The sequence below is a fragment of the Schistocerca cancellata genome, chromosome 8, assembly GCF_023864275.1.
Source record: "Schistocerca cancellata isolate TAMUIC-IGC-003103 chromosome 8, iqSchCanc2.1, whole genome shotgun sequence".
Classification (NCBI taxonomy): Eukaryota; Metazoa; Arthropoda; class Insecta; order Orthoptera; family Acrididae; genus Schistocerca; species Schistocerca cancellata.
The window spans coordinates 111,409,356-111,434,405 of record NC_064633.1 but is presented as its reverse complement, the minus strand read 5'-3'; the positions used below and the strand labels follow the sequence as shown (position 1 = coordinate 111,434,405).

Here is a 25,050-nt window from a genome sequence, read left to right as displayed (position 1 = left end):
CGAAGATTTTTGTGAGGTAAGTGATTCATGAAAGGTATAGATTATTGTTAGTCGGGGCCTTTCTTTTGTGGGATTTATCGAAAGTCAGACTGCGTTGCACTAAAAATATTGTGTGTCAGTTTAATGTTGATCAGAATAAGTAAAGAGAGAAATGTCTGAGTACGTTCAGTTTTGCTCAGCTGTTTGAAAATCAAATAACGTAAGAAGTTTACCAGCACAGTAATTCATAATTTTTCTAAGGGGACGTTTCAAAAGTAATTCTGCGCTTTCATTTCCACATTTCGTGTCTTTTGTACTTCATTAGAGACGCAGCTGAGCAACACACACCTCTGGGTCCGAGTAATTTCCACTAGTCACTGATAAAAGGTGATATAAAGAAAAAAATGAATGCAGCACTCACTCTCGTCCTATGGGAGTCACGTAGAGCGGAAGCAAATCTGAAAGCTCAGTCGTGTCTGTACAGGTATTTGAAAAATATATGTTGAGTTTTATGATATTTGCATCGCCTGTATCATTTACATGAATGCCGTTAGCAAATTTTGCGTCTGTACAGATACAGTCAAGACTTCTGATACCTTTGGAAACCTGACATGTCAAAACTCTTCCATCTGGCGCGCAAGATATATGAGACAGGCGAAATACCGTAGACTTCAAGAAGAATGTAGTAATTCCAATTCCAAAGAAAACAAGTGCTGACAGTTGTTAAAATTACCGAACTATCAGTTTAATAAGTTATGGTTGCAAAATCCTAACACAAATTATTTACAGAAGAATGGAAAAACTGGTAGAATCCAATCTCGAGGAAGACCAGTTTGGATTCCGGAGCAATCTGAGCACAGATGAGCCAGTACTCACCCTGCTACTTATCTTAGAGGAGAGGTCAAGCGAAGGCAAACATACGTTTATAGCATTGGCAGGTTTAGAGAAAGCTTTTGGTGTTGTGGACTGCAACAATCTCTTTAAAATTCTTAATGTGGCAGGGGTAAAATACAGCAAGCGAAAGGCCATGTACGACTTATACAGAAGGAAGCAGTGATTGAGAAAGGAGTGAAACAGGACAGTAGCCTATCCCCGATGTTACATGATCTGTACGTTGAGAAAGCAGTGAAGTAAACCAAAGAAAAATTTGGAGAAAAAGATCAGGGAGGAGAAATAAAAATTTTGAGGTTTGGCGATGAAATTGTAATTCCGTCAGAAACGGCAAAGGACTTGGAAGAGCAATTAAATGGAATTGACAGTGTCTTGAAAGATGGGTATAAGATGAACCTCAACTAAAACAAAACAAGGATAATGAGATGAATTTGAATTATATCAGTTGATGCTGATTGAGTTAGATTAATTAATACTTAAAGTAGTACATGAGCTTTACTATACGGGCAGTAAAATAACTGACAATGGCCGAAGTAGAGAGGATATAAAAATGTAGACTGACAATGGCAAGAAGAGTGTTTCTGAAGAAGAAAAATTTGTTAACATCAAGTATAGATAATGTATTAGGAAATCTTTTCCGAAAGTTTTTGTATGTGTAGCCACGTATGGAAGTGAAACATGAACGATAAAAAGTTTAGACAAGAAGATAATAGATGTTTTTGAAATCTGGTTCTAGAGAAGGATGTTGAAGATTATGTGGATAGATTACACAACTGATGGGATGTAATGAATATAACTAGGGCGAAAAGAAATTTGTGGCACAATTTGACTAGAAGAAGGGATCGGTTGATAAGACTCATTCTGAGACATCAAGGGATCACTGATTTAGTGTTGGAAGGAAGTGTGGAGTATAAAATCGTAGAGTGAGACCAAGAGATAAATAGAGCAAGCAGATTCAGAAGTATGGAAGTTGCAGTAGTTATTCGAAGAAGAAGAGGCTCGTGCGGGATAGCGTGGAGAGCTGCATCAAACCAGGCTTCACATCTACATCTACATCGGTACCCCGCAATCCACCTTATGCCGCGTGGCGTACGATACCCTATACCACTACTGGTTGTTTTCTTTCCTGTTCCACTCACAAATAGAACGATGGAAAAACGACTGTCTGTATGTCTCCATATAAACCCTAATTTCTCGTATCTTATCTTCGTTGTTCTTACGTGCAATGTATGTTGGAGGCAATAGAATCGTTGTGCAGTCAGCTGCAAATGCCGGCTGTCTACATTTTCTCAATAGCGTTCCATGAAAGAATGTCACCTTCCCTCCTGTCATTCCCATTTGGGTTTCCGAAGCATCTTCGGAACACTTTCGTGTTGTTCGAACTTACCAGTAACAACCACGGTCTGAATTGATTCCATGTCTTCTTCTAAACTGGCAGGGTACGGATCCCAGACACTCGAGCAGTACTCGAGAATAGATCGCACTAGTCCTATATGCGGTCTCCTTTACAAATGAACCACATTTCCCTGGAATTCTCCCAATAAACCGAAATCGACCACTTGCTTTTCCTACCACAATCCTCACATGCTCATTCCATTTCATAATACTTTGCAACGTCACGGCCGTGTATTTAAACGACGCGTCTGTGTCAATCAATGCATTAGTAATGCTACTTCGGACTGAAGCCCACAACAACACAAACGTAAGAAGCGGAGCCTGGTCGGAATGGTTGGGAATGGGCGCCGGGAGGGAGTCTCGAAATAAAAGAGAGAAATACACTGAATTTTGTAATGCATTCTGACAATATGGAGTATAGCTCGGCTCACCTGGGCGGGACTAAAGGACGACTGCCATTCTAGGAGGTCGAATAACATAAAAGAAATAAGAAATGTGAGACGAGGCGTTTCAAGTTCGAGTTGGCTGGCGGCCGTGCCGAAGAGCAGGGACATCGACATGGAGTCTAAGTCGTCTTACTCTGTTGGAAAGAGGGGAGACAAGCGGGACAGAGGCAGATGGCGTGAAGCTATCTGTCGTGTCTTTAGGTTGAAGTACCAGAGAGCGCCTATGCTGTGTGCTTTTCCCTTCAAGACGCAGGAGCAAACACACATGTAACCGATTTCTCAAGTCCCCTATTGATTCCCAGGGTGGTATGTATAGCCAGTTTTGTCAGCAAAGGCGGAAAGTGTGTTAGGGTGCTGATGCCAAGGTGACAAGCTGCCTTAAGCCAAGAAATTTAGCGGACAACAGCTGTTAATCAGAGTAGTTTGAGGGGCGGACCCGTTAGCGGAAACCACCGTCAGTGATTTAGATACGTTAGTTTCACAAGCAGTTGCTGTGCTTGCTTAGTTCAACACGCAGCCGTGGGAGACTGCCACCAGCGCGTCAGGCGGTAGGTACTATGGGAACTTCGCTGGGTGAATGAAAGACACTACTGAAGTATTCGAGATAAAATTTTGTATATAGATCCTTAAATACGCTCAGACTTTGAAAAACTGTATATTTGTCATTATCTGGACAAATTTATCATTTATTTTCTGCAGGTTAGAGACTATCTTCATAGGAAGACCACACAAACACTCAATCACACACACACACACACACACACACACACACACACACAGGATAAACAAATGTGTTGTCAAGTTGATTAAGGTAAACATGTGGAAGTGGTTATTAAAAGCTGTCCTTTAGATGGGCATGCAAGACAGCTTTCTACTGGATAAGTTGATAACCTTTAGGGTCATAAAACATTTATAGATTCACAGAACCATGTACAACAGGCCACAATTTCGATATCAACTCAAAACTGACTTCACTGTGATTAAACAGTAGGACCATTAACGTGGTTACACGCGACTGACTTCTGTTAATACGAGTGCATCAAAGAACTAATGCATTTATGAGAAACCTATATACTTTACGATGGAAAGACCGTCTTTTAGTAATCAATTTATATTATATACGAAGATGCACACATCAAAAATGTTTTGCATCACCTCGGTTCCGAGAGTCCCAGAACCGGTACAAAAAATTGGAATAGAGATCAACATAAACATCATTTCCGCCATTTTTATTGCTCATGAAAACTACACATTGCATCTTGTACCACCATACAGCGAGGTCTTCGGACGTGGTGGTCTAGATTGCTGTACGCACCGGTACCTCTAATATCCAGTAGCACGTCCTGTTGCATTGATGCATGCCCATATTCGGTGTGGCATACTATCCACAAGTTCATCAAGGCACTGTTGGTCCAGATTGTATCACTCCTCAACGGCGATTCCGCGTAGATTCCCCAGAGTGTGTAAGGGTACAGTGCACTATGCAGAGATCATACATGGTTTAAGCAAAGACTGCAGCATTCAGCAATGTGTGAGTGGGTAAGCAGTCGTCGAGTGTTGGGGTCCGTGGGTGGAAGTCGGGTGTGAGAGGCTAGAGAGAGAGGTTGCTCGGTAGCGAGGCCGTAGATGAGTGGCAGAATGGCACACAGTGTTTATAAATTGAGTGATTTAATCAATAAATTCCAGTATTTAAGAAAAGAGATGTTATCATTTAGTAGTTTTCACAATAACGAAAGTGGACAACAACGAGTCTTCATGACAAGGAGGAAAGATATACATTATGCTAAAATAAATAAAATATAACTTCACCTACAGCGTATGTGAATAATATAGTTCGGTGCGAAACTGGGGGGAGGTTACATACTGTCGTAATGACAGATCACAAAGCATTATCATTCTTGATGAATTGCAAATTGATGCACAATAGGTTAACCCAGCGGTCGTTAATGCTTCAGCAATACAGTTTTGAGATTCAGTACATATCAGGAAAGCAGAACGTCGTACCGGATGCGCTGTCAAGGCTACCAGAAGGTCAAGATTCAGTTAATGTTGCGCATCCACGCCAGAAAGATGTAAGGATTCATTTTATGCGAGGTGTCGAAGGCGAGCGTCATATACGCAAGATTCAGCGGAACGTCAAACAGGAACAGGACGCAGACGAAATATTGAAGATGGTTAAACAAAAATATGATGATCCGAATGCCGAGAGTAGTGGCAAGATACGTCAATATTATTTAAAACAAGATGGTATCCTTTACCGGCGAAGCAACTTGATTTCTGATCATTGGAGGCTATGTATACCCAAACATGTAGTGGATGAATTAATAAAATACAGGGCTATTACAAATGATTGAAGCGATTTCATAAATTCACTGTAGCTCCATTCATTGACATATGGTCACGACACACTACAGATACGTAGAAAAACTCATAAAGTTTAGTTCGCTGAAGCCGCACTTCAGGTTTCTGCCGCCAGAGCGCTCGAGAGTGCAGTGAGACAAAATGGCGACAGGAGCCGAGAAAGCGTATGTCGTGCTTGAGATGCACTCACATCAATCAGTCATAACAGTGCAAAGACACTTCAGGACGAAGTTCAACAAAAATCCACCAACTGCTAACTCCATTCGGCGATGGTATGAGCAGTTTAAAGCTTCTGGATGCCTCTGTAAGGGGAAATCAACGGGTCGGCCTGCAGTGAGCGAAGAAACGGTTGAACGTGTGTGGGCAAGTGTCACGTGTGGCTCATGCCACAACTGGAGACCGACAGTGCCGACTTCATCTTTCAACAGAATAGTGCTCCACCGCACTTCCATCATGATGTTCGGCATTTCTTAAACAGGAGATTGGAAAACCGATGGATCGGTCGTGGTGGAGACCATGATCAGCAATTCATGTCATAACCTCCACGCTCTCCCGACTTAACCCCATGCGATTCCTTTCGGTGGGGTTATGTGAAAGATTCAGTGTTTAAACCTCCTCTACCAAGAAACGTGCCAGAACTGCGAGCTCGCATCAACGATGCTTTCGAACTCATTGATGGGGACATGCTGCGCCGAGTGTGGGAGGAACTTGATTATCGGCTTGATGTCTGCCGAATCACTAAAGGGGCACATATCGAACATTTGTGAATGCCTAAAAAAACTTTTTGAGTTTCTGTATGTGTGTGCAAAGCATCGTGAAAATATCTCAAATAATAAAGTTGTTGTAGAGCTGTGAAATCGCTCCAATCATTTGTAATAACCCTGTACGTTCACGTGAGCTATGCTCATTTTGGGCCACGTAAATGTATGCTAAAATTGCAAGAGAACGTCATCTTCGATAACACGGCACGAAAAGTACGATCAATTCTAAAATCTTACGATCTCTGTCAAAAAACTAATGTGTCTACGATTCAGCACAAAGGTTTCATGCATAGCATTATACCTCAAAATCCTGGTTAAAATTTCAGCTCTCGATCTCTATGGACCGCTACCCAGATCAAAAGGGAATTTTACTCAAATTTTGGTTGTGATGGGTGTCTTTTCGAAATTTGTACCCCTTTACCCACTCAGGAAAGCTAACAGTAAGATCATAATCGAGAAACTCAGGGAAGAATACTTCGTAAATACTGTCAAACCAGAGTGCATTGTATCGGACAGTGCTCCACAATTTCGGTCACACTTATGGAAAGATTTGATTAATGATGAAGGTATTCGGCACATTGCAATTTCGCCTTTCAGACCCGCGTCCAACCCGACTGAACGTCAAATGCGTGAACTTGGACGTTTATTTCGTGCACATTGTCGGAAGAAATATAGAAGATGGATAGAACGATGGACTGATTTTGAAACAGTAATACATAGTTTGTCGCATGATTCAACGAGATTGCCGCCATGTATAGTTCTCTTTGGAAAGAAACCTGACAGTATCTTTCATGAATACATTTCCTTTCCGCAAGAAAAGGAAATTACGCAAGAGGAGCGCTTTAAAATCGCGTTGGAGACGATGAAGAAACGAGCAGAAGAACGGAAGGTGGCACATGACAAGACAGTGAAGCCCATTACGTACAAAGTCGGTGATTTAGTACTTATTCGAACTCATACGAAATCATCAAGTGTAAATGAAGAGATAAAAAAGTTTCATCACTACTACAGAGGACCATTCAAAATTAGAAAACTTGTTCACCCTAATTCGGTTGAAATTGAAATGGTGCAGCCCGGTCAGTACCATAGCCTACAACATGTGGAAAACATTAAACCGTATCATCTATAAGAAGTGTTGCAAGACAAGAGACCCTCGGAAAAAAAATTGTGTTATTTGTGTACATATCATTTTGCCTGTGTGAAAATAAATGGACAATAGTCGGTAGCTATTGTGAGTTAGTTATAGTGGACAGTAGTAGGTAGCTACTGTGAGCTAGATGCAATCAGTTCTAAGCATTTTATGCCGTCACGTAAACACTGTGCAGTCCTTGAGTCAGAGACACGTCTGTTAGCAATAAGCGATGCGCGGGCAGCGCGGTCGTCACATGTTACAACTGCAGTAGAGGATGTACCTTCGACCATAAATATAATAGACTGGCCCTGACGTCATTTTCGTGGCTCCAACATCTCTGGGCTAAAGTCATGTGAATGTTGGCAAAACACCGTTGTTTCGTGTTGCGCTTATGGCTGTACTCAGGGGAAAATGGCATTACATTTCACGTGTGTTTCTATGACAGTGCAGATGTGTTTATTGAAATCTGCTGAAGTGACTTTTATACGTTTTTTACACTTGAAATAGAGTATCACGTAAATTAAAGTGTTGAAAGTGATGCCTGTAAAGTCAGACTCATATTAAATTTTGGAAACTATCTGTGATAATTCGGTTACAGAAGTAAATATAACTGTTTCTCGTTCCTACTCATATGTTTCCCTAAGGATGAAAACCGAAGGCAGCTTTGGATACAGGCCCTGAAACGGAAAAACTTTAAGCCATCGGCATCGCCTTTTTGTATATACAAGTGAGATTATAATAAGGTAAGAGCACCTATAGTCGACACTTGAAGAGAATTTTTTTCTACCTTCTAATACTATTAAATAAATGTAGGCTCCAAAATTATTTTCTGAAACTTCAAAGTCTCACCTTTCATCTAAAATATCTTTTTTTTTAAAACTGATAGTTTAAACTTTTGTAAAAATATTAGGAACTGAACCTTTGAAGTGCACCTAAAATTGATACTCTAAAATGGACCTGCTCCTTAAGTCTACAATTTTGGCACTTGTAGTTGACGTAATTCCCATATCCCATTTCCTTTTATAAGTAACTAGAGCTCAAAACGCGGCGAATCCAATGTTTAAAGTTTTGAAACGAGTCCACTCTTAACTGTTTAAAAGAATTTTAACGACATTTTACTTTAATTGATAGTTTATAGTAATTTCGTCCCACTGCCCACCAGAGGGGCGTTCGATGTATTTGTTAGATTTTATAAATGATACTGTGGGCAAATCCAGGTCAAATGTAGTTCTGACATAATTTTTCTCAAGTAAAAAAGTAATTTTTGTTGGAAGCGTTTGACAGTCAATTGAGAAATGTGGGTAAAATACGATACAAACATAGGATGGCAGACCGCTGATTTGAAATCCCGCCACGTTTTGCCAACAGTCACGTGGTTTATGTTGGAGCCACACCAGCCCTATACCTTCTACACAGCAAGGCCAGTCTACTAGTATCTATGGTCGAAGGGATGTACCAACCCCTACGAGGACCTAGCACGCAGCGCGACTGTCGCCTGTTCCAGCACTGTGCTAGCCTGTCAGGTTGGCGAGCTGTGTGGAACGCGGAACCATGGGATGCTGTCGTCAGCGGCCAGTTGATCAACAACAACAACAAGCTTCACGGCGCGGGAGTCGCTGTTATGACGCTGTTACTACAATTCCACCAATTTGCAGGGGACGAGTCTACAGTCCCCGGCGGCTTCGATGCCACAGCCCTTTAATTCATAAAAAGCTACGAATACATGTGTTGAGAGCCGCAGTGAAAAAGCAGAGTAACCAGTGAAAGTGTTATTGTTATTGTGGTGGTATATCCCCAGCGTCATCGATGCCACAGCCCAGTGCGTAGTGAACCTGCGTGTTTGCGTGCGATTTACGACTCAACATATGCTAAAATAATTGAATTATAACTTCACCTACAATGTATGTGAATAATATAGTTCAGTGCGAAACTGGGGGAGGTTACAAGTGGTTGGAGGGTCACGTCGTTCATAAACAGTCCTATTCAATCTAGCTGAGGGATGTTCGATAGGGTTCACGTCTGGAGAACATTTTGGCCACTCTAGTCGAGCGATGTCATTATCCTGAAGGAAATCATTCACAAGATGTGCATGATGGGGGCGCGAATTACCGTCCATGAAGACGAATGCCTCGCCAATATGCTGCCGAAATGGTTGCACTATCAGTCGGAGGATGGCATTCACGTATCGTACAGCTATTACGACGCCTTCCATGACCACAAGAGGGGTACGTCAGCTCCACATAATGCCACCCCAAAACATCAGGGAACCTCCACCTTTATGCGCTCGCTGGACAGTGTGTCTAAGGCATTCAGCCTGACCGGGTTGCCTCCAAACACGTCTCCGACAATTGTCTGGTTGATGGCATACGTGACACTCATCAGTGAAGAGAACGTGATGCCAATCCTGAGCGGTCCATTCGAAATGTTATTGGGCCCATCTGTATTGTGCTGCATGGTGTCGTGGTTACAATGATGAACCTCGCCACGGACGTCGGGAGTAAAGTTGCGCATCAGGCAGTCTATTGCACACAGTTTGGTAACACGATGTCCTGTGGCTGCACGAAAAGCATTATTCAACATGGTGGCGTTGTTGTTAGTGTTCCTCTGAACCACAATCCGCAGGTAGAGGTCATCCACTGCAGTAGTAACCCTTGGGCAGCCTGAACGAGGCATGTCATCAACAGTACCTGTCTCTCAGTATCTCCTCCATGTCCGAACAACATCGCTTTGGTTCACTCCGAGATGCCTGGACACTTTCCTTGTTGAGAGCCCTTCCTGGTACAATGCGGACACGATCGAACCGTGGTATTGATCATCCAGGCATGACTGAGTTGCAGACAACACGAGCCATGTTCCACCTTCCTGGTGGAATGACTGGAACTGATCGGCTGTCGGAACCCCTCCATCTGAAAGGTGCTGTTCATGCATGGTTGTTTATATCTTTGGGCGAGTTTAGTGACATCTATGAACAGTCAAAGGGACTGTGTCTGTTATACAAAATCCACAGTCAAAGTCTGTCTTCAGTAGTCCTGGGGCTGGGCAATGCAAAACTTTTTTTGATGTGTGTATATATCGATTTATGTTATATTCGTAGATATATATTGTCAATAAACAATAAAATGTAGACTAAAAAAATCTCTGAAAGTACGTAACATTCACACTGAGTTTATGTTGTTAACAGTACAAAGACTTATAGCAACCATCAGAAGCAGTACAATGAAAATGTCTACCAAAGATCGCCTCTTATGTATAATCATCTTACTTAGATACTAAAGACAGGAATACACCCGCCTACACTCCAGACTTACGCAGGTCATGGTAACTCTTCATTAACGTTTGTTGTTAACAGCTGTCTGTAGAAAATATTATGTGAGAGACTTGTTACAATGGCACATTTAATTTACTAATATAAGATAGGACAAATACTTGACTTACACTAATATGTGTACGTCACAGTACCTATGTATAAATGGTAAATATAGATACATTATATTGTAATTATCTCTTAATAATGATTTGTGTTATATACAACGATAATATGTCTCATCAGTAAAAAGTGAACTTTGCAGTTACGTCGAGAGCAAATTGCATCAGCCATCCCGCTGATTGTAGGACATTTTATCTAAACATGTAAAAAAACAACATAGAAGCATAAAAATTACAAGAATTATATTATTATATCCATCTCTGAATGTACCCTAAATACTACAGCACACAATCTAGACATCCGCTGTCGCACAACAAGGCCTGAGGCAATGGTCACCTACACCCCAAGTAACATATTACACAGACATCTAGTTCCAAAATGGCATACACTCCAAGCATTACACGTCCTATAACTCGAGCTCACATAGATTTCTTGTATTTTTTATAAATTTATCCCGTTTTACCTGTATAGATAGATATCCTATATTAAGCGAGATGGCGGACTCAGAGCTCTTGCAATTTTTTTACATCAATCTCGTTTCATATAAACATAGATAAAATTTCTTGTATTCAGCTAGATGGCTAATACAGTTTACTCTTGACATAACTTCATAGTCTACATGTTATCGATGTGACAAGATACACTACTGGCCATTAAAATTGCTACACCAAGAAGAAATGCAGATAATAAACGGTTATTCATTGGACAAATATATTATACTAGAACTGACATGTGATTACATTTTCACGCAATTTGGGTGTATAGATCCTGAGAAAGCAGTACCCAGAACAACCACCTCTGGCCGTAATAACGGCCTTGATAGGCCTGGGCATTGAGTCAAACAGAGATTGGATGGCATGTACAGATACAGCTACCCATGCAGCTTCAACATGATACCACAGTTCATCAATAGTAGTGACTGGCGTATTGTGACGAGCCAGTTGCTCGGCCACCATTGACCAGACGTTTTCAATTGGTGAGAGATCTGGAGAATGTGCTGGCCAGGACAGCAGTCGAACATTTTCTGTATCCAGAAAGGCAGTCGTGTGTTATCCTGCTGAAATGTAGGGTTTCGCAGGGATCGAATGAAGGGTAGAGTCACGGGTCGTAACACGTATGAAATGTAACGTCCACTGTTCAAAGTGCCGTCAATGCTAACAAGAGGTGACCGAGATGTGTAACCAATGGCACCGCATACCATCACGCCAGGTGATACGCCAGTATGGCGATGACGAATACACGTTTCCAATGTGCGTTCCCCGCCATGTCGCCAAACACGGATGCGACCATTGTGATGCTGTAAACAGAACCTGGATTCATCTGAAAAAATGACGTTTTGCCATTCGTGCACCCAGGTTCGTCATTGAGTACACCATCGCAGGCGCTCCTGTCTTTGATGCAGCGTCAAGGGTAACTGCAGCTATGATCTCCGAGCTGATAGTCCATGTGGCTGCAAACGTCATCGAACTGTTCGTGCAGATGGTTGTTGTCTTGCATACGTCCCCATCTGTTGACTCAGGGATCGAGACGTGGCTGCACGATCCGTTACAGCCATGCGGATAAGATGCCTGTCATCTCGAATGCTATTGATACGAGGCTATTGAGATCGAGCACGGCGTTCGACCAACGCGAGCAACAATGTAGCGATACGACAAACCGCAATCGCGATAGGCTACAATCCGACCTTTATCAAAGTCGGAAACGTAATGGTATGCATTTCTCTTCCTTACACGAGGCATCACAACAATGTTTCACCGTGCAACGCCGGCCAACTGTTGTTCGTGTATGAGAAATCGGTTGGAAACTTTCCTCATGTCAGCACGTCGTAGGTGTCGTCACCGGCGCCAACCTTGTGTGAATGCTCTGAAAAGCTAATCATTTGCATATCACAGCATCTTCTTCCAGTCGGTTAAATTTCGCGTCTGTAGCACGTTATCTTCGTGGTGTAGCAATGTTAAAGGCCAGTAGTATATTACCTTTGTGTATAACACAAATCATTTACTGGGAAATGATCTCCGCAATGTGATGTATCTAGAATTCACACAAATAAATAAGTACTGTGTAGTAAAGTCGGGTGGCATGCATGGCTGGGATACCTCTAAGGGCAGGTCCCGCCTCCAGAACTGGGAAGGTATTTGCTATTCTTTGCATCAATATGCACCTTTCCTTCGCGAAGTGTGTAGTATTTAATAATGGTGACTAATGAATGTGCTTATGTAATCTGGTGCCACGTTCGTGTTGTTTAACAATAGAATGGATAGAGCGAAAGATGGTGCCGGTACATAATGTACTCGTCTCGAACAGCCCTAAGGGTCCCCTTCCGATGGACAGATCGCCATTAACACTGTCGCATGTGCGTACCTCATGAGACTGTCGAGAGCTTTGGACTTTATTCCAGGACACTGGGTGTAAAATCTGGTGATCACAGACTTGACGCCACCATCCCTCCTCTGCCCTCTACCGTGAAGACAAAGGAAAAATTACCAACAGGTGGCGACGTACCCGGATGGTCACCCATCCAAGCACGGCCATGACGGACAATGCCTAATTGCAGACACTTTGATCTGACTGGAACTCATGTATCCGTCGCGGCACGACCGTCGACATAAGTACTGTGACGTGCTCGTATCAGGAGAGATCGGTCATTTGTCCTATTTTATATTAGCGAATTAAACGAGACATTGTAACAAGTTCTAACCACAAAATCGTTTCTATAGACAACTGTAACAGAAAATGTTGATGGAGATGTTTCTATGACCCACGTAATTCTGGACTATAGGTAAATGTATCTTTTGTATCTACATGAAATAATTACATGTAAGAGACAATTCATATTAGAGATTTTCATTGTATCGTTTTTTATGGTTACTGTATGACTTCATATTGTAAACAACAAAGACGCAATGTAAATACGAGGGTGTTCTGAAAAGTAATGCCTACGATTCTTTTATTCTCTTGAGGTATTACATGTCGTGCATATTATTTTGTCGACTTTCCTGCTTGGCTGACGCAAATTGCTACCCTCTGACGTTAGAGGGTTGGAACTTAAATAGTGGCAACTATTTATTCACAACCGGTACAAAAGAGTTACACGTTTGCACCTGTTGCTGTCCTTCAAAGTAGTCACCAGCGTTGTGTAGAACCCGTTGCCAGTGATGTGGAAGGCGTAGTATACCGTCAGCAGAGCCTGTTTTGTTGATGGTGTAGATGGAGCGGTCTTAAGTTATGGTGATTCTCGTGTACGACTGTGATGGTGTTATCATAATGTATTAAGGCAGACCGTCAATGCATAGTATTACTGTTCGTTTTTGGAGCATCACCTGCGACCAGCTTTGCGAAAGAAGCGGTGACACTTTCTGCGCAACTCACTCATGAGTTTGCACGACAGTGCGAGGGCGCATACAGCGCAAGCTTTGGTTGCTCTGTACTGCCGATGGGACTGAGAAGTACTGTACCATCCATCATATTCCCCGGACTTAAGTCCTTGTGACTTTGATCTGATTCCGAAGATGAAGGAACCACTTCGTGGCATTCGCTTCAGAACTGTTCCAGAGATTCGACTGGCATTAGACCGCTCCATTCGCACCAACAGGACAGGCTCTGCTAACGGTATACTACGCCTTGCACATCGCTGGCAACGGGTTCTACACAACGCAGGCGACTAGTTTGGTGGACAGGAACAGGTGCAAGCACGTAACTCTTTTGTATCGCTTGTGAATAAATAGTTGCCACTACTTAAGTTACAACCCTTGTAGTACCGTGCAGCATGGCGATGTGTAAAGTAACCATACTGGTGCGTGAGAAACAGTGTGTTGTAATCGTGTTTCCAACCGCAGAAAGAGTGGCTTCGTCAAGAAAGTCAGACGTTCTACAGTGACGGTATCAACAATCTGTTCTCTCGTTGGGAGAAATGTGTTCGCCGCCAGAGTGACTATGTTGAGAGATGAATATGTATACATGAAGAATAAAGATGTAGAATGTTAAGTTTGTGTTATAATCGAAATCACGACCTGTTATACGTTGCTCTATAAACACATTATGACTCTGATCGTTTTCATTATACCCAATGGGATGTTGAACTGCATGACCATCTAAGGTACAGCTTCTTTGTAAGTGCTTCAACAGGTTTAGGTTGATCAACTTGACAGCTTTTTTGTTTACTGTGTCTACGACGTCTTTTCAAACAATACCGTAACATTTGTGATTTCGCGCCAACAATGTATTGGAGCGAAATACCGTTGGCACCCCTGCACAAGCCAGTGTTTGATATGAAACTGTGGGAAGTCTCATTGTTCCGTGTCTGTTAGTTATTGCTCAGTGCTGTATTGAGTAGAACATTGCGTGAGAACAATAATTGCAGAACAATATCCGAGAGCGCAATTTGTATACTGCGTGGCACATTTTCTTAATTTAGTTCTTGCTCATTCGTGTGAAATACCTATGATATGGAACTGCATTGGAACAGTAAAAAGTATAGCAAACTTTTTTCGACAATCTCCACTTTGGGACAACCTTTTGAAGAAAATTTCAGATCAAACTGACTCATCTCATTCAACGCTGACGCGCTGGACCAAGAAGCATGTGGCTGTTGAGAGATTTGCAGAAATGCCTCCTGTAGTACGCGCGACACTTCAGGCCCTTCAAGACGCTGCTAGTAGGGATGTCGTCGCTGAAGCATACCAACTGCAGACTGCCATGGAAAATAGCCAATATATCATGTCGCTTGTTATATTACGAAAAGTTTTTTCATATACAGCGAACCTGAATAAAGCAATGCAGAAGGTCAATGTTGACCTGATGAACACTTGCAGTTATGGGAAAATAGTGAAAACTACTCTTAAAATATTCCGAATGATAGTGATTTCTCAGTCCTTTTCGAGCAGTCAAAGCAGATGAGCTCAAGTGACATTACTGTTACAAGAACGACTGGAAGGCAAACACAGCGCAACAATGTACCAGGAGAAACTGCGGAAATATATTATCGTCGAATTGTATTTTACCCTTTTATTGAACATATGATCACAGAACTTGATGTTTTAAACCACATGAAGAATAAATCGGAGGAATTCAGATGCTTCTGCCTGAGAAAACTAATAATGACTCCAGGACAAAAGAAAATCTTAAGAAGATAGCGCAAATATTTCTTGATGATAATGTAGGCACAACAATTTTGAGTGAATACGAGATATGGGACAGTCACTGGAAATCTTTAGAGGAAAAACCTGTCACTGCAATAGAAGTTATTGCTCAGTGTGATGAACTGCTTTTCTCTTCGATAAAAAAGCTTATCATATTAGCCACTCTCCCAGCGTCAACGGCGACCCCTGAAAGATGTTTCTCGGCTATGGAGAGGCTAAAAACTTACATAAGAAATAAAATGGGAGGTGAAAGACTTACTGGTCTTGCTCTAATGCGTGTTCATCGTGATCTGGCCTTGCAACTAGATTGTGAAGAAGTTATTAGTACGTTAGCAGCAAGACGTAAAAGGCTAAATATAATACTTTAAATTTAAGTAATTGATGTTTATTTTTAAATTAACTTACGACCTGAAGTTACAGCAAAATGCCGAAGTGTCACATTTTAAATACAAAGACTAATATAATAATAATATTGCTTAATATAAATGATTAATAATGATATTGAAAAATATATGATTACCTCCGATGTTAGCTTACAATTAGCTGCTTTTTCATAAATAAATACCTCAATAGTTACAATACATATGTTTTATTTAAAGACACTTGGATCGATTAGTGTTTCTCTACAGTTTTACCCGCATGTAATATGGATGCTAACGTATTTGTGGATTTTTTAATTTCTGCTTGATTGACTCTATTGGCGTTAACAGCAAAACTTTTTTACGTGGTGGGCGAAGACAGGTTTAGCTTCCTAAATGATAGTGTTTGGCCCCCTCCCCCCTCCTACCCCCATGCAAAAGCTGTAGGTACGTTCCTGGTTGCATTGCACGGTTTGTGAATTTCGAGATGCAGAGTTAGAGCAGCAACGCGTCTGTATTAAATTTTGCATGAAACTCAAGAAAAATTTTACAGAGACACTACAAATGACGCAGAAAACCTACGCTGATGAGGGCTTAAGCCATACTGGCGTTACGAGTATGTTCACACGGATTAAAAATGGCCAGACGGTAGTTAAAGACGACTCCCGTGCAGGATCCCCCTCGACGTCTAACGACGACGGTCATGTCAAGAACTTCAACGGAATTGTAGGTGCCAATCAGAAGAATGTAACATTTCAGTTGGATGGTGTCATGAAATCCCAGTACAGCATCTTGGAATGCATCACGTTGCCGCCAAGTTCGTGCCACGGCTCATGAGTCAAGAACAGAAAGACCTTCACAATCTGTAAAGAGCTTTTAGATCGTGCAAATGAGAATGAGATGTTCCTTAAGAGAATCACAACTGGTGATGAAATGTGGGTATACTGTTACGATGTTGGGCTCATAGTTCAGTCTACACAATAGTCGGTAAAGGTTCTCCAAGACAAAGCTCGTCAGTTCAGGTCAAATATAAAACGATGCTGATAGTTTTCTTTGACTTTGGAGGATTAGTTCATCCAAAATTCGTGCCACAGGGACAAACTCCTAATTGAAGGCACTATCGAGACGTGTTGCGAAGCCTGCGAGAAAATCTGAGAAGGGAACGGCCTGCAATGTGGCGAGACAGTTTATGGCTCTTGCATCACAATAACGCATCCGCCCATTCATCCCTGCTTGTGTGTGACTATTGCACAAAGAACGAAATCACTGTGCCGCTTCATCCTCCGTACTCTCCAGGCCTGGCCCCGGATGACATTTTTTATTTCCAAACCCCGTTGAAAAGACGAATGTTTACAACGATAGATGAGATAAAAGATAATTGGCAGGCGACGGTTCGCGCTATCCAGCAAAAGGCGTACCGAGACTTCCTTCGGAAGTGAAAACTACGTTAGGAGCGGTGTATCAGTTGTGGAGGAGAGTATTTCCAAGGACACAACGCACAATAGATAAAAGGTAAGCGCAAAAATATTATGTGGACAAAGTTCAGGAATTTTTTAACACACCTCGTACTGATAGTACCTCCTATGAAAATGGTCGCTACCACTAACTCATTTAGAAACTAAATAATAAACTTTTTCAGGTGGTCCGCCTTCTTAGCTGAGTAGTCAGGAGTCTGACTGTCATACAGCGGACCCGGGTTCGATTTCCGGACGGGTCGGAGATTTCTCCGCTAAGGGACTAGGTTATGTGTTGTCCTCACACTAAACTGCCCAGCGTGGCGTCAACTGAAATGACTTGCAACTCGGCTGCAAACTTCTCTAGTTGGGGACTCTCAGCCATCAATCCCATACGATCATTTATTTTATATTCGTTGTACAGCTGACTGCAAACGTGTAATTCTTCAAATTCGTTACAGTTGATAAAACTATAAGGAATTTGAGGAATTACACTTTGGGGCTTCAAGACCTGTTTGGACGGTGTTCGTCTTTTTGTTAAATCATTCCAGCAGAGTTGGGTAGGCGGCAGCAGTATGCATGGTGGAATGCACGACATTCGAGCGTTTAGAGGGACTGATCGAAAACGGATCCTACGGGTATCAAATCGACATTGAAGTAAGTGAGGGCGGATTGATGTGGTGAAAGGGGGAGAGACGCAGTTCCATTGATCAACCGGAAACGGGTGTTTCGTTCTATAATTATTTGCTGAATCTTAGAAAGAACAAAATATGATAGTGGGGTTGCCACTGATCTCAGAGCAAACTAATAAAATTCAAGCCGTGCACTTCATTTATTCCACTAATTTTTCTACCTGTCCTCAGTTCGATGGTTGGTTTCTTACTAGATATGGTTCTACTGGAAATGGGATGCCCTTGTACCTAAATTTACCTTAGAAATGTCCTACCCAGCAAGGTATATAGGCACTCTGAACCACACTGAAACTTGGAGCTCTTAAAATATATACAAATTTTTCACAGAGTTGCGAGAAGTGATATGTGACAGACAAAATTCGCAGACCGACTGAAGATTAAATACTAGTCCCTTACACCCCATTATACCACCCTTACGTTAAGTTTATATTGAGTATATTTTAGTACTTAAGACGTGTACTCATTTTCATGTTTTCACGAGCAGCTAGAAGTTCCCACACAAGACTCGTTTAGGATACTCTGTCCCAGTTTCAAATCACCCCTGCTTGGAACAGTTAAATGGGAAGAAATAAATAACTCAATAATGACGGTTAACAGTGCTCGACAAGAACTAGACGATCAGAAAGTACCGTAATACTCTTTATGCCCTAATAATCTTTATGTTACAATATTCAAGCCCCAGCTAGGAAAGAAAAGCCTAGTCCGAATTAGTCTGTGTCTAAAATATGCAAAAGAACTGATATAGTTATTCAGTCGAAGCGATAAAGAAATGGTTGTAGTGTCCTTGGTAATACATGTGTTACAAGTCTTACCTTGTATCGTAGCTGCCCCACGGGAGGAACTGCGTAAGGAATCCCGCGGAAGCTGTAGTAGGGGATCCCCCTCACTGTTGTCGTATTCAGGCCGATCAACGCCGACTCCGGTGACAGCGAGATGGTGACGCGGCTGTCCTGCTGAAACATAAACGTCAGAGGATATTTTAGTACGTGAAGTATTAAGGTGGCTAAATAAAGTGATTCGTCTCTGGTAGCTACTTATACTCTGTCGAGGTACGTCATTATTCCACCTGTTAGGAACCTCAGCAAAAGTTTATTTATGCCTTTATTTCACCTGCATAGTTTACTTGGGTTGGGTTGTTTTGGGGGAAGAGACCGAACAGCGAGGTCATTGGTCTCATCGGATTAGGGAAGGATGGGAAAAAAAGTCGGCCGTGCCCTTTCAAAGGAACCATCCCGGCATTTGCCTGGAGCGATTTACTGAAATCACGGAAAACCTAGATCAGGATGGCCGGACGCGGGATTGAACCATCGTCCTCCCGAATGCGAGTCCATTGTGCTAACCGCTGCGCCACCTCGCTCGGTCATAGTTCAGAGCCTTTAGGCAGGCACTTACATCTCACAAACTGTTGTCTTAGAATTAGTAGTTATCGGTACCATTACAGTGTATAAAATATTGTATCAATAACTTAAAAATACAAATAATAATAACAGTAGCAGTACTATATCTCGTGTTTCACTGCGTTTGCTGTACCCTGGGGTTTTAGAACGAACGCGTTTTCCCAGCACACAAGTGACGGCGAGGATAGTATCAGCTTTTATATTCCACATTCGACTGACATCGAAGCTCAGGAAATAGCAAAAATATATTTCCATTATATGCGATACCTGTACGTATGTTAAGCGCGCGCGGTTAGGTGCACAAGCAAGCCGTGGAATGTCGCCACTGCTGAAGTTATGAATATAATATCACAAATACGAGCAAAAAGTATTAATAATATTAGCGTTTTGTATAAGGAATAAATCTGAGCACCGATGTCAGTAAAGAATGGAATTTAAAAATTGATGTCATCCCCATTAACATTGGTAGGGGAGAGGGCTGCACCTTGAAAACCTTTTCAGATTTTCTCCTCAAGTCAACTTTGTAACGGAAGTTTGTTACAATTTCTTATTACATTTTGAAGTAACAGCATTCACTTTATCCGTTCTGTAGTATTTTTCTGAAATAAAAAAATTGCTCCGAATAAGTAAGTTTTCCCAGATGAATTATTCCAAGGTATAACATAGTCATGTAAATAGAACCTAATATTCTATTCAAATTTAAAAGTGTTGCGGACAATAATTATTATTAGTACTGTATTTAATAGCCTATATATTATATTACTACTCTACTACACACCAATCGTAAGTAAACGAAGTCAAATGAAGGGGAGGTATTATGAAAAACCAGTTAAACATTTAAAAATGATTGAAACAGAAGCTATTGGCCAATAAAACAAATTTCCATTTTTAACAGAAAAAAAATTGTTAATTCGTTTGCGAATATTTCGCTTTCCATGGTACAAGATCTTCCGTGTACAGCATGTTGTTCGATGGATGGAATATCGCTTAAGGGGACGACACCATGGTTCAGGTCGAAAAAAATCGATTTTCGGCTTTCATCATATTTCCATGAAGGTTTTATTTTACTCTGAAAAAGATTTTGCTCAAAAAAATTTTTTTCGAGCATTTAAAGTGCATTTTCCTACCACGTGTGTTTATGTGCCACGCCCACTTTTCTGTCACCCATTGTCAACCCATCCCACTGTCAACTCTAAGCCATATGGAGATGGCGTTATTAGCAAAATAGAATGTGTAGGCCATGTTCAAAAGCGTTTAGGAACAAGGCTGAGAAAACAAACTGTTGATATGAGAGGGAAACAAATTAAAAGATGGAAAATTGTTGACTGTACAGGGTCGGTTAACTAAAACTGAAATAAAAAACTTGCAGGTATACTATGGGCAGACAATTAGGAGAAATAAAGAAAATCTGGAGGTAATAAAGAGAGATGTTTGGGTCATATTCTTCCATAAGTCCACTACTGATGATAAGCCATGTCATGGATTGTGTCCATCAGGACAAAATTTGTGGTGCAAATACAATAGGCAATTGGAGAATCTTATTCTCACCAGCATTCTCTTCCTGATGCTGTTATTACAGCAATTAAACCTATTTTCAGAGAGTTAGCTCATCCTGACCTTCTAAGGAAATGTCTGCATGGGCAGACACAGAACCCAAATGAATGTTTCAGCAACATAATTTGTAACGGCCTTACTAAAACTGTATTTGTAGGCATGAATACAATGAAACTAGAAGTTTATGATGCTGTTATTACATTCAGTTGTGGTAATATTGGAGAGTGTTGGGTACTGAAAAAGCTGGGAATTAATCGTGTTGAAAATATGATCACTGGGCTGCAACATTGCGATAAAATGTCGATAGCCGATGCAGACAGGTCTGCATCTAATATGGCCAAGAAAGCAAGACAAACATCCAGGAAGGTGAAAAAGAAGCTGTAAGACCTGCTAGAGGCCACAGAAGGGCCATCATATGCAGCAGGACAGTTTTAATTAACTGTAAGCAACAAATTACAATTTTTTTTTTAAAGTCAGTTTCCTGAGCGGTTCTGGGCGCTTCAGTCTGGAACTACGCGACCGCTACAGTCGCAAGTTAGAATCCTGCCTCGGGCGTGGGTGTGTGTGATGTCCCTAGGTTAGTTAGGTTTAAGTAGTTCTAAGTTCTAGGGGACTGATGACCTCAGATGTTAAGTCCCATAGTGCTCAGATCCATTTGAACCATTATGGTCCTGCATCAAATAGTTTTTTCACAAATGGGTCAAATACTTGCCTAAATTAACATGTGTTAGATAGGCAGAGTGTGGTCCCTTAGGAGTCCATACGTTATGTAACGGAATTTAAAAATATACAGAATTTTACTCACGATTAAAAGCTGAACTTGGAGCATTAACCATATCCACCAAGCAGCTGTAATATACAGGGTGATTCAAAAAGAATACCACAACTTTAGGAATTTAAAACTCTGCAACGACTAAAGGCAGGGCTAAGCACTATCTGTCGGCGAATTAAGGGAGCTATAAAGTTTCATTTAGTTGTACATTTGTTCGCTTGAGGCGCTGATGACTAGGCGTCAGCGTCAGTTGATGCTAAGATGGCGACCGCTCAACAGAAAGCTTTTTGTGTTATTGAGTACGGCAGAAGTGAATCGACGTCAGTTGTTCAGCGTGCATTTCGAACGAAGTATGGTGTTAAACCTCCTGATAGGTGGTGTATTAAACGTTGGTATAAACAGTTCACAGAGAATGGGTGTTTGTGCAAAGGGAAAAGTTCTGGACGGCCGAGAACGAGTGATGAAAATGTAGCACGCATCCAGCAAGCATTTGTTCGCAGCCCAGGAAAATCGACTCGCAGAGCTAGCAGAGAGCTGCAAATTCCACAATCAACTGTATGGAGAGTCCTACGAAAAAGGTTAGTTATGAAACCTGAACGTCAACTACCCGAGGCGATGGATCGGCGCCAGGCAGCCCGTGACAGAGCACTTCATCACTGGCCTCCAAGAAGCCCTGATCTTACCCCCTGCAATTTTTTCTTATGGGGATATGTTAAGGATATGGTGTTTCGGCCACCTCTCCCAGCCACCATTGATGATTTAAAACGAGAAATAACAGCAGCTATCCAAACTGTTACGCCTGATATGCTACAGAGAGTGTGGAACGAGTTGGAGTATCGGGTTGATATTGCTCGAGTGTCTGGAGGGGGCCATATTGAACATCTCTGAACTTGTTTTTGAGTGAAAAAAAAACCTTTTTAAATACTCTTTGTAATGATGTATAACAGAAGGTTATATTATGTTTCTTTCATTAAATACACATTTTTAAAGTTGTGGTATTCTTTTTGAATCACCCTGTATTATATTCAATATGCAGTATTCATAATATTTACAAATGCTCAACAAAAGACAAATTCATGCCTCACAACAACAAAAACTGTAGAAAATGCCGGAAATAGCTTATGGCTGTCTGTATTGCACGTTCGTACATGTGACTCTAAAATCGGTCACCAGACTGCAACACCGACCATGAAACATCATGTGTGTTTAGGTATCCTATCCCGCATCTCCCGTTCCCCGGGCACAATATCGCAGAACACGAAGAGCGCTCTTTCTACAATCTCAAGATAACTGAGGTGACAAAATTCATGGAATACATCCTGATATCGTGTCGGACCTTCTTTAGCCGACGGAGTGCAGCAACTCGACGTAGCACGCACTCAACAAGTCGTTGGGGCCATGCTGCCTATACAGCCGTCCGTAATTGTGAAAGTGCTGCCGGTGCAGGAGTTTGTGCACAAACTGACCTCTCGATTAGTCCCATAAATGTTCGATGTGATTCGCGTCGGGCGAGCCGTTTAGCGAAATCATTCACCCGAAATGTTAAGAATGTTCTACAAACCAATCGCGAACAGTTGTGGCCCAGACACATGGCGCATTGTCATCCATGAAACTCATACATATATATATATATATATATATATATATATATATATATATATATATATATATATACAGCGTGATTCAAAAAGAATACCACAACTTTAGGAATTTAAAACACTGCAACGACAAAAGGCAGAGCTAAGCACTATCAGTCGGCGAATTAAGGGAGCTATAAAGTTTCATTTAGTTGTACATTTGTTCGCTTGAGGCGCTGTTGACTAGGCGTCAGCGTCAGTTGATGCTAAGATGGAGACCGCTCAACAGAAAGCTTTTTGTGTTATTGAGTACAGCAGAAGTGAATCGACGAGAATCCGCGGGAAACAACTCAGTATGAACGTGACTCGCCTAAGGTGAACGTTTTCTGTGCCATTTCAGCCAATAAAGTATTTGGTCCCTTTTTCTTCGAAGGTGCTACTGTAACTGGACTACAGTATCTGGAGATGTTAGAGAATTGGCTGTTCCCTCAGCTCGAACAAGAAGCACAACAATTCATATTTCAGCAGGATGGAGCGCCACCACATTGGCACTTATCTGTCCGTAACTACCTGAACGTCAACTACCCGAGACGATGGATCAGCCGCCAGGCAGCCCGTGACAGAGCACTTCATCACTGGCCTCCAAGAAGCCCTGATCTTACCCCCTGCGATTTTTTCTTATGTGGGTATGTTAAGGATATGGTGTTTCGGCCACCTTTCCCAGCCACCATTGATGATTTGAAACGAGAAATAACAGCGGTTATCCAAACTGTTACGCCTGATATGCTACAGAGAGTGTGGAACGAGTTGGAGTATCGGGTTGATATTGCTCGTGTGTCTGGAGGGGGCCATATTGAACATCTCTGAACTTGTTTTTGAGTGAAAAAAAACCTTTTTAAATACTCTTTGTAATGATTTATAACAGAAGGTTATATTATGTTTCTTTCATTAAATACACATTTTTAAAGTTGTGGTATTCTTTTTGAATCACCCTGTATTAAATTCAGTATGCAGTATTCATAATATTTACAAATGCTCAACAAAAGACAAATTCATGCCTCACAACAACAAAAACTGTAGAAAATGCCGGAAACAGCTTATGGCTGTCTGTATTGCACGTTCGTACATGTGACTCTAAAATCGGTCACTAGACTGCAACACCGACCATGAAACATCATGTGTGTTTAGGTATACTATCCCGCATCTGCCGTGCCCTGGGCACAATATCGCAGAACACGAAGAGCGCTCTTTCTACAATCTCAAGATAACTGAGGTGACAAAATTCATGGAATACATCCTGATATCGTGTCGGACCTTCTTTAGCCGACGGAGTGCAGCAACTCGACGTAGCACGCACTCAACAAGTCGTTGGGGCCATGCTGCCTATACAGCCGTCCGTAATTGTGAAAGTGCTGCCGGTGCAGGAGTTTGTGCACAAACTGACCTCTCGATTAGTCCCATAAATGTTCGATGTGATTCGCGTCGGGCGAGCCGTTTAGCGAAATCATTCACCCGAAATGTAAGAATGTTCTACAAACCAATCGCGAACAGTTGTGGCCCAGACACATGGCGCATTGTCATCCATGAAACTCATACATATATATATATATATATATATATATATATATATATATATATATATATATACAGCGTGATTCAAAAAGAATACCACAACTTTAGGAATTTAAAACACTGCAACGACAAAAGGCAGAGCT

General features: G+C 41.6%; 1 protein-coding gene across 2 annotated transcripts in view; it reads right to left on the bottom strand.

The window, feature by feature from the left end:
- The window catches only part of LOC126094805 (cholinesterase 1-like), a 198,564-nt gene that overhangs the window by 149,420 nt on the left and 24,094 nt on the right, over nt 1-25,050 (bottom strand). The window contains exon 2 of one of the 2 annotated variants that reach the window (XM_049909374.1): nt 18,848-18,988. In XM_049909374.1, coding sequence (XP_049765331.1) covers nt 18,848-18,988 — 141 coding nt within the window. The remainder of the gene's footprint in view (nt 1-18,847; nt 18,989-25,050) is intronic. The other variant, XM_049909375.1, reaches the window with a different exon arrangement.